This window comes from Polyodon spathula, chromosome 3, assembly GCF_017654505.1.
Source record: "Polyodon spathula isolate WHYD16114869_AA chromosome 3, ASM1765450v1, whole genome shotgun sequence".
Classification (NCBI taxonomy): Eukaryota; Metazoa; Chordata; class Actinopteri; order Acipenseriformes; family Polyodontidae; genus Polyodon; species Polyodon spathula.
Window position 1 is genome coordinate 77773157 of NC_054536.1, and position 11663 is coordinate 77784819.

The following is an 11663-nucleotide window of genomic DNA, read 5'->3' on the forward strand; positions in this document are numbered from 1 at the left end:
GTGTGGTCTTTACAATACATGCATATTCCAAAGTAAAAGTTTTAAATTAAGGCTACCAACTTTAAAATGTGTAAATGCCATAAAACTATAATCAAACAGCTGACAAGTCTATCATCGACTGCAGTTAGTCCCATATATATATATATATATATATATATATATATATATATATATATATATATATATATAATATATATATATAGAGAGAGAGAGAGAGAGAGAGAGAGAGAGAGAGAGAGAGAGAGTTGCAATTGCAGTGCATTTTGGTTAATTACTAATTACTATAGCTTTTTTTTTTTTCCCCTCACAGACTGGCTGGAGATTTTATTCTTCATACTTGCATGCCAGCACCAGTACACAATAGCCTGTTTAAGAAACTACAGGCTTCACAATGCACCTGACTGGATTAAACTTCCTGCCAAACAAATACTCAGGGGTTGAGTATAGCATGTACGTTGCCAGGTATTATCATTTTAAAATACACTTTTTGCTCTTCATTTAAAAAAAGAGGGAATTCAGTGGGCAAGGTTCAAATGACAATATACAGCATAACCAACCTCCGACACGAATTCTAATAACAAAAAACAATAAAAAGACAAGACAGATTATTTGATGCATAAGAAATAATTTTGACTATCACATATTTTGTGCGACAAAATGAATTCTATTTGACCTTTCATCTTCCTTTTGAACCCTAAATGCAGTCACTTCACAACTTTGGACTTTTGAGTACCATTTCTTTCATTATAGACTCAGAAGGCCTGGATTGTTCCAAAGTGAAGTTAATTTGTTTTGATCAGTAATACAGAAACACAGTTCAAATAATCTTTGGAAGTTTGCATGTTTCCATTTGTAAGTAACTGTGGGAAAAAGAGGGTTCAGAGGAGATTAAACCATTTCAATAATTCAGAACATTCAATCAATCTGTGCTTGAGATTTCTGCTCATGGTGTTTTTAATTGCAACATGTAGGTCAGACCATTAGCAAGATTAAAAAGATGAAAAGACCATTAAAACTAATGACAAATCTCAACAGAAAGCTTTAGAAGATGTTTAAATAGTGTCCTTTGTATACCCCTTCCAGGACAGCAACCAAAAAGAAATATCATTAAAGCAAAATACAAACTGTACAAATACCTGTAATGCCTATATTACTATTTTAAAGATACTGGTCTATGTCAAGGAATGAAGTCGCATAGAACTACAGAATGACAACATTTTTCTCCAAAGATGCTGACTTAGTGTTAACCCTTATAAAAGCTTACCACAGTACATTTGAATGGTGAATTTTCAGTTTTCCCCAAGCCCCCCCCCCCCCCCGCCCCCCGTAACTTGCAGGAAATGAATTGCATTGGCTGTTACGAAAAAAGGAAAAATAGTGCATACACCAAATTTTGTTGTCCAAGACTAGCAAATGTGCAAATTAGGTTATTTATGGTGTTTGCTTAATGAATTGTATTCATGATGTAACACCACAGTTAACTGTCTGATCCAAACATGCAGTTATAATAAACCTAATATATCTCTGAGTGAGGAACAGTGAAGAAGGATGGTAAACATTATTTTAAATTTCTCCCATTAAAAAGCCATAAGAACAATATGAAGGAGTGCAGAGGCATGTGGACTTTTGTACAACCATTTCAACCTTTAGTAACACATAAACACTCCCACATGAATCATTATGAACCATCTGTATGACCTCCTACTGAGGTAACAAACCTCACAAGGGACAAACTGGGAGACAAACAGCCAAATTTCCACAGATCTAGCTGACTTATTTTTGTTCCAGTTCTTGCTGGATGTGTTACAAAAGAAAGCAAAAAAACAAGTATATGAGTAACACGCATATCCTTCACCATAGTTATAAATAAAATTTAAAAAACTGAGCCATGAAAACCATGACCTAAACAGTATGTACATCTGAAAACATGTGGCGTAAAAACAGAACTATGTTTGGACAGAGAAATTCATCCACATCCTGTGAACACCCTTTCATTTTTATACAATTAATGTGAGGTTTATTTAAAGTAAGTTGAAGAGTTTCGAAAAATATAATGTTACCTGTCCAAACATGACAACTGTAAATAACATACCTGTCACTTATTTTCATTGTAACATCCTGACAACTTTTAAAACTTATAACTTTCAAAGCACTTTTCAAAATGTCTGCTCTATTACACGGATAGTGTAAGGATTAATGCCCACATTGTCAAACAGGTAACACAGCAATAACGATCCATGATGTGGTGCTGAACAGAAAAGCCAGAGCACTTGTTATGTTTTTCTTTTTTTTCTAAATCACTCTTCCTGCAGTGATTTAGAGGACAGATCTCAAACCCCAGTGCACTACAGCTGACATTTTGAAAAGACCTTTGAAACAGACTTTAAAGTTATAAGTGTAAAAAGCTGTCAGGATGTTAACAATGACATTACAGGTAAGTTATTTAAACAGTTGTAGCAACACGTGGGGATGTATAACACTGTATTGTTCTTTAGGTTAAGTTTAACTTGAGTGTCTGCTAATTGCACTTTAATGGTGTCTAATTTAAAAGTCACAAAATGATCTCCAAATGATTTTTAAACGAGCATGATTGTTTAACACCTTTTTTTTTATTTTAAATACTTAAATGTATAAGTGGTACTCTGGCTATAGGAATCCCAAATTGCAGTACTTCAAGTACTGCAATTGTAATCTGAAGGGTCAAATAAGTGTGGAAAGCATGACACCAAGATCTATATTCATAGTATCCAGAAAAACAATCATAAAAGATCTGAAACACACCCCAAAGATGCAACTGCAAAAAGTGGTAAGGATGTAAATGAAAAGAAATGACGTCATTTAAACAGCTGCCGCAACACGTGGTTGTACCAAAGTGGAGCGACTGACAGCTTTTAGGATTTACATTAAGGGTAGATTGGTGAGAAAGTGACACCAGATGTTTCAGTTAAAACAGCAATGTTTTTGATATTCATTCATTTTACCTGCTGCTCTGCTATCAATGATGTTTTAAGGTTCTGCATTTCTTCGTTCTTTGTTTTTTCAAGCCTTTCAAGTTGTCCCAGTAAAGATGCCCTTTCTTCGTGTAACTTTTCCTGAAGATCTGCATTAATACTTAGTGGTTTCCCAGCAAGTGCCTCAGTATGACTAGATGTCAAAACCTCTCTACATAACAAAAACAAAAACACAACAGCACATAAACAAATAAGCAAAATAATATTCTAACTGTTGAGAAATCACAGTGAGTTAAGTAAGACTCAATAAAGCTGGAAAAAAAGACTAATATGAAAAATGTTATAAACATGCATAAAAATGTGTACATATTTTTGTTTAACTTTTACACCCATTAAAAGGTGTTCATGTATTGGCTTTGTGTCATACGACGAGAAAATTGATAGTGTGAAGTAGTGTTGATATGCCAATTGATAGCTCGATGATATTATTGTAACAAAGTTTCATAACAGATTTATTTTTTATAAAATTGCACTTTTTTGGTTATGATGATCACCTGTATCACCTTATTACCTAATACTGTACACAATCAAAGGAAGACAATAATGAATGCGTATTTGGACGAAACCTCAACACCATGCAATATTCTGTGAAATGACCCACTGACAATATGCCATGCTACTAACACATATATCTCCACCTCTGTACTTGTAGCTGGGCTCCAGTTGTTTGTAACCTGTCTAATATAGTACCTATCCCACTGCATTTAATGCTGATACACAAGTCTGTGCCAGACAAACAGAGATCAAGCAAGCACATTTGATATGCTACCAATTCTTTCAACCTTCCAGTCCAATAAAATGTGAAATATCCCAAAATGTTTAATAATAATAATAATAATAATAATAATAATAATAATAATAATAATAATAATAATAATTATTATTATTATAATCACCATCTGCATCATATGTTGTATTTTTTATTTTGTAATACACCACTGAGTAACCTCTATAAGAGTAGCTAAAAGTTAGGCAGTATTTATTTTTTGTTATAAATAACAGGAGTTTTTGTATTACCTTTAATAATTTTGTTTTAAAAGATAGTTGGAAATATTTGTGGTCAATAAAGCATGGCATTACCTCTGACAAGGGTGTTCATTTTCAGTAAACAATCTACTGTTATAACTGCAGTTACAGTGACACTTTGTGGATGATAATCGTGATACAAAAATGTCATTATTGTTCCAACACTAATGTTGAGGAGTCAAAAGTTCTACAGCAATTGACAGTTAGTTGATGGCTGACCCATCGACCTTAAGTCAACCTTTTACTCAAAGCTATTGAAGCTAGAGACTTTTGTATGAGGGTTACCCTTTAACAAACCTTTTTTTTTGCTTGTTATTTGCAGCCAGTGTGGCTTGTATGTGCCGTGGCATAGAGTCTACCAGCCTCTGGAATTCTGCAGGAGGGATACGGCACCATTCTTCCATGAGAAAGCCAATCAACTCACGACTGGTTGATGGAGGTGGAAAATGCTGTCTCAGGCATTGTTCCTGAATATCCCATAAATGCTTGATTGGGTTCAGATCTGGTGACTGAGAAGGTCATAGCATATGGATGATATCAGATATCATCAAACCACTGGGCGACCACGCGTGCTCTGTGGATGGGGACAATGTCTTCCTGGAAGACACCCCCCCCGGCAGGAAAGAAATGCTGCAACATGGGGTGAAGATGATCACTCAGTACCATTAAGCAGTGATTAGCATTGACCTTGCCTTCTAAGGGAATGAGTGCACCCAAACCATGCCTGGAAAATGTGCCCCACAACATTACGGAACCACCAGAACCCTTCACTGTTGGAACCAAGCACTCAGGACTGTAGAGTTCTTTAGGTTGGTGCCACACGTGCACTCGTCCATTTGTCGAGAAAATGGTGAAGGATGATTCATCTGATCATATCACTTTTCTCCACTGCTCGGTAGTCTATTGCCTGTGCTCTTTGCACCACTGGACTCGCAAATGTGCATTGCCAGGTGTGATGAGCAGTTTGTGCACTGCAAACTAACTATGGTATCCCAGTCAGTGGAGTTCTCGGTGGACCGTTTTTGATGAAACTGGCTGCTCCCACCCCAGGTTGAAATTTGCAGTCAATTGACCTTCAGTTGCTCGCCTGTTTTGTCTGGCACTTCAAATTAATGCACAGATATCACAATCCTGGAGTATGCTCTTCCACACACTGTTGCCCTTTACTGATGATGTCTTTCCCTCGGAGTTCCATGCCGACATCACCTTGGACACCGTTGCTCGTGAAACATCAGCAAGTTGAGCTGTCTTGGTCACTGAAGCTCCTGCCAAATGCGCCCCAACAATCATCCCTCTTTCAAAGTCACTGAGGTCTCCTCTTGCAGCCATGCTAGCCATAATTATACGCAACCAGGACTGTCCAGCATTTTTATACATGACCCTAAGCATGCTGGGATGTTATTTGCTTAATTAACACATAAGCCACATCTGTGTGGAAGCTCTTGCTTTCAATATACTTGGTGTCCCTCATTTACCCAGGTGTTTACATTTTTTTTGTCCACTACCTGTATGTGTGTGTGTGTGTGTGTCTATATATATATATATATATATATATATATATATATATATATATATATATATATATATATATATATATACAGGGAGAGGGTTAATTCCTCCCTGCTAAAAAAAAACAAAAAAAAACCTGTGCAAATGCACTTGTCGATTTGCACCTGCACCTGGCTATCATTGTAAATTAGAGCCAGGTGCAGGGTATTTAAAGGAAGCAGCCAGTCTGTTCAGGGCTGCTGCTGTGTGGAGAGCCCGCTTGAGAGTGTGCACAAGCCTACTGAGAAAAGGTACTGTGTGAACCTTGTATTGTTTTGTTTGTATTTATTTGGTGTTTTGTTACTGGTAAGCAGCTTAGCTGTCCAGTTTGTTAGTTTAGTGTTTTGTTTTTGAAAAGTTTAGTTAGTGCTCCAGTGTGAGCTAGGTTTTTGTTTCTATTTTATTTCTTTTGTTATTGTAAATAAAAGTGCACAACCACGCTAAATCTGCAAGTTCCTGTGTCGGGTCAGTGGTTTTTAAAGGGGCAACGAACCCGAGAGAGTTGCAGCTCAGTTACAATTATATATATACACACACATATATTAGGGCTGTTACGAAAATAGAGTTTCCGATTGATTCCATTCCTCATTATACACAGATATACATACTGAATAATCGATTCAGTAATAAAATATTTGTAATGCGCATAATTAATAACATTAAGTTTATCAACGAAAATGCACCAAATGCCCTGCCTTGCTATTTACAGTATTTCTGCCAGACAAGAAGTGGGCATGCTTTTCTTTTCCTACTTGTGTTAACGAGCATCTGATTTGCTGGTCCCACCCTACCAGCAAATCAATTTTGAAAATGCTTTGTAAGTATGCCCCTCTGTGTTTTCGATGTAAACAAACAAAAAAGCGTGCTGCCCTACATCCAGAGCAGGACGACAGGCTTATATTCCTGCCTGTAAAACACATTGTGCACATTGAAGAAAACTGACTGTATACAGTTTGCGCTTCTTTGGAGTTTCAATATGAACTGTTATATAATGAATGAATATAATGAACATAACAATACTCAATAACGTTAACATCTGTGATGTTAAACGCAATTTATTTGTATTATTATTATTATGATGATGTTTAGGCAGGGACCTCCGCATTATGCACAGTATTAACATGATGGTTTTCATAAACTCATCTCTAGTTTATATAGATTACATTCCGAAGTACTGTAATAAATATTTTACTAACACCTCTGCAGTATGTTAAACTTGCTTTTAGGCTTGTTGTGAATGATGTTGTGTTTATTTATTTTTTCTCCTGACGCTACCAAGGCGTAATTACCCAATTCAATTGTTGTGCACAAGCTTTTACTTAACAGCAATGACATTAAAATAATCACGTCGGGGTGGGGGGGATGGAGTGAAAATGTATGAGGGCAGTACAATCATTGAAACTTATTCAAACGATTTGATTTTGTGTGCCCAATTATTCGATTGCCATTTGGAGGCTTAAATTACATCCCTATATATATATATATATATAAAATCACAGTAGTGACTTCCAAAAGTGTTAATTCCTCTAGAGGAAAATAAACTTTAACTTTGACCCATTCAACTCCTCGCGACCATCACTTTCAATTCAAACACAAAATGTCTAATTTTCAATCACTCAACAACACCCACAGTCCATAAATGTTCATTAATGATCAACAACAAAATTATGTAAAGCTGGAAAATTCGTATCTCAGAGAAACTGCAGAGGAACAGGAAATTAATTAAAGGTAAAGGCAATCACCCAAATATAAACTGAAACTGTAACGGATAACGACATAAAATGCCTGTACAGCATTGAAACACTACGTTTTAAAAAAACCTCAGCTGTACTGTTGAACCTCTCATCTTTAATATTACCATCACAACAGTATCCATATATCTATCTATCTATCTATATCTATCTATCTATATCTATATATATATATATATATATATATATATATATATATATATATATATATTATATATATATATATATATATATATATATATATATATATATATTATATATATTATATTTTATATACTATATATATATATATCATATTATATATATATATATATATATATATATATATATATATATATATATATATATATATATATATATATATATATATATATATATATATATATATATATATAAATATAATATATGATAGATATATAATATATAATGTATATTATAGTATACTATTATCTTTTGTTGAAAAAATATCCCTTTTTTCAAATGTAAACCACTTGGGTGTCAAAATATCACTATTTCCAAATGGAAAACGGGCAAATGTGTACAATAAATACAGTATAATCGTAAATCTCGAAAAACTACTCACTTCTAAATCTTTTGTAGTCATTTTTGTATTACTTTAGTATAAATACATGTTCATTTGGATTCATATGTTGTTTTTTTCTGACGTTATGTGAACGAAAAGACACACATTTGCCTGTTTTCCCATTGGAAATAGTGATATTTTGAAATATCACTGTCCTGGTCACAAAAGCAAAGTTTGTGGGGAATAATAGCCATTTCCTATACTTTTGAGGCATAAGCAATTAGGAAATAACACTTACTACCCAGGAACAAAAATAAATAAATAAATTGTTACACGGTGTAATTGAACTTAAATATTTTTAAAAGCAAGAATGCACTTCAAAGAGGGTGCTTTCCAGCACTCCAAATTCTGTTCAAACCAAATTAGGTAGCTGAGCATCGAAACTGTAACTCATGTGGTCCTAGATTCCAAATGGGACACATGAAAATGATGATTTGGTTGTCAATAGTGTATGCTTTCTGGCTAATTGATTGTAAGTTTCTGAGTTCTTAACTTTACCTTTCAATAAAGCTTTTTTCTTTCAACTGATTCTCAAGTTGTTTGACCTTTTCTAACAGCTTTTCTTCAATAGCCTCCTTCTGGTGTTCAAAGTCTTTAAAGGCATCTGCCAGGGCAGCTTTGACGGCTTCCTCCTTTTCCTTGTTTAAAATCTGCATAACAGTCTGTTTCTCCTGCTCCAGATTGCTTGACAGAAGTTTTTTTTCTTCCTGAAGACCACATATAACTGTATGAAAATGTCGTTGCTGCTCCTGAAAAGCTCTTTCCTTTTCTTCTTTTTCTTTCTCTTTGGCTTTAATCTGATTATCACAGTCATTCTGAAGCTGCCTAATTTGTTCTTTAAGGCCCCTTTCAACATCCATAGCTTTTTTCTGTAAAGATATTAGCTCAGAGTGGAGAAGAGTGGTTTCTTCTTTATGACTGTCAACTAACTCAGAGATACAATGATCTTTATCAATTCTCATTAGAGCTCTCAGCTCCTCAAGTTCAACTTCATACTCATCATTCATAGACTGAAGTTGATGTTTTTGATCTTTAATCTCTTTTCTCAAAGACTCAGTTTCTTTTTCAACCTCGAACCTCACAGTCTCCTGCTGCTGAGATCTGGTTTCCTCCAAAAGCAGTCTTAATTCTTCTGTCTCTGTTTCCTTCAGGGCTATTTCAACCTCTATCTTACACCTCATATCAGATAGCTCAGAAACTTTGACTTCAAGTTCCTTCAGTTTATTTTCATATCCTTGAACTTCTGACGCATGGAGTTCTTGCATTTGTTGCAGCTTTTCTTGGTTTTCTTTTACTATGTTTTCTTGGTATTCATTCAGTTCTTTAGCATGCCTGATCTGTAGCCTTTCCTCCAGTTCCTTTAAGTGACACTTTTCAAGGTTCTCAAATTCAAGCTTTAGTTTTTGCTTGTTATCTTCAAACTCAAGATATACTTTTTCTAAATCTCCTTTCAGTGACTCTTTAGACTGCAATAGCTCTTGTATTTCACTGTTTTGGTCTAGCATTTTTTGCTCCAAGTCAAGCAGCTTTTGATCTTTGCTACTTTCTGATGTTACAAACATGTCTTTTTCATTTTTTAACAAAGAAATTTCATTTTCTTTATTTTTGATGCCCTCTTCCAGCTCTACCAACACCTTTTTGAATTCCTCCAGGTTTTTCTGGTTCAAATCCGATTCTTCCCTCAATCTTTGTGTTTCATCTTCATAATCCCTTTGAAGGATTTGTAGTTCATGTTGATACATTTCTTTTAAGTTCTCATTGTGGGAATACTTAATATTATCAATTATGTTTCTTACTTCTCCCGTTACAGATTTTAAAGCAAAGCTAAAATCTCTCTGCTCCTTTTGAACCAGTCCTCTAAAATGACAAAGATCCTCCTTGATGCTCTTTAAACTGCCCTGTGATTCCTCAGCAGCTGACCTGTATTTTTCAACGCATACTTTCAACATTGCAACTTCAGTGTTCTCCTTTTCCAAAGTGGTTGTATCTTGGATGCGCCTATTGTCGATTGCATTAATGACAGAGGAATAAAGAGATTCTACCATCATCTCAGGGCTTTGTGGATCACTGATTGCGTTAGGAGAAGTCAAGTTTTCCTCAATGACAAACTCATTAACCGCAGACATGAAGTCTGACTCGGGGCTTTCTGTTAAGGAGTCCAAGTCTAGAGATCCTTGTTTTAAAAGTGTATCCATGTTTGGATGGCCAATGGTCTCAAAGTCAAATGTATGGGCATCAATGCTATCTGGAGATAAATCTTCTAATGGGCCATGGACACTCAGAGGTTGACATATGGGATCCTGAAGGCTGAGTGACGGTGGAGTTTTTGAAGAGGTAGATGTGGCTCCTATTGTGCTTTCTGACCTTTGTACTGCAGTGCATTTTGGAGTAGGCTGACTACTGGATGCCTGTATGGAAAATCAAATAAATATTATTGAAAAAAAAGTCATATTAAAAATTGTAACAAGACTAATAACATTCCAATTTATCTCTATCTCTGTATCAACATGTTTTTTTTTTTTTTTTGTTTTGCTTTTCATTCAATAAAGCTAAAAAAATAAAAATAAAAAATAAACAAATAAATAAATGTGTAGCTTTCAATGACAATAATTATGCCAGGTACCTTTTGCTCACTCAGTAGGTCTGTTATGGTTTGTGACATTTCATCCACACTCTGAGTAGCTTTTACCAGTTGGTGAAGGACCTGTACGTGCTGGTGTAAAGGCTCAAAGCCACAAAGTGTTGGAACCCTGAAAAGTTAAGACAATGAATAAAACAAAACGGCAGAGTTAAATACATAAATATGCTTGAATTTATTAATTTTATTTGTAACTGTTTTATTTTTACCCGTGATTAAACTTCATCACTAAAAATAACTAGAGATACCCATCTATAAAAATGTGTTTAAGTAGTTGTTCATGCTGGATTTGACTTTAAACTAAAATATATAATTTAGGGCACAGTGGGGCTGATGTAAGGCTAGACGTAGTGCAAACAATTGCGACTGCAAAATCCAAACTGCCTAGCGGCCAGGCAATGATTTTTTACTGCGGCTTATGTAAACTTTGAGCAATGCAAATTACTCAACACACAAATAATGAGCTGCAATCATGATAACAAGGGTCGCTTGTGCATCTGGCTATTTAGCGGCCGCACTTACAGCCAAGGTGAGAGGTGAGCTCAGACATCAGTTATGCTACCACAGAGGCCATATGGGTATCTATAATGGAGAATGTCAATGCTGTCGCTGTTACCAGGAGGACAGTCAACCAGGTGATGAAAAGGTGAAATTCAGATGTTAGGTCTAGGATGACCTGTGAAGCGAGATGATACCGCCTTAACACTACATCCTCCGGCATCCCTAACAGTGACCCTGAGTTTGACTATGCAGGGTCTTCTCTTGCCCTTCTCCTCTGAAGGTTTTCCCAACTGCCGTCAACTGGAGCCAAGCATCACTGCAAATGTATCACAGCAGCCATCCTGAGGTCAATGACAGGTCACTGAAGATGTATGGTTTTAAACAGCTCTTAATTACCCACTTCTACAATGGTTTGCACCTTGTAAGTGGAGGTGCAAAGTTTTTGCAAGGTCAGCAATTGCCCAAGTGCAAGGCCAAATGCTTACATCTCATTATAATGTTTGCGCCCACTTAGTATTCCAGATCCCTGCTTAATTCCATGATCTTTCTTCATTTGAATACATTTCAATATCATTTCAACGGATTAATGATAGCCAAGTGCTAAT

General features: G+C 35.5%; 1 protein-coding gene across 2 annotated transcripts in view; it reads right to left on the bottom strand.

Annotated features, from left to right (window-relative positions):
* The window catches only part of LOC121313433 (RB1-inducible coiled-coil protein 1-like), a 49660-nt gene that overhangs the window by 7103 nt on the left and 30894 nt on the right, over positions 1 to 11663 (bottom strand). For both annotated transcript variants that reach the window (XM_041245959.1, XM_041245960.1), the window contains 3 exons: positions 10543 to 10669; positions 8418 to 10327; positions 2982 to 3162 (listed from right to left, as the gene is read on the bottom strand). In XM_041245959.1, coding sequence (XP_041101893.1) covers positions 2982 to 3162; positions 8418 to 10327; positions 10543 to 10669 — 2218 coding nt within the window. The remainder of the gene's footprint in view (positions 1 to 2981; positions 3163 to 8417; positions 10328 to 10542; positions 10670 to 11663) is intronic.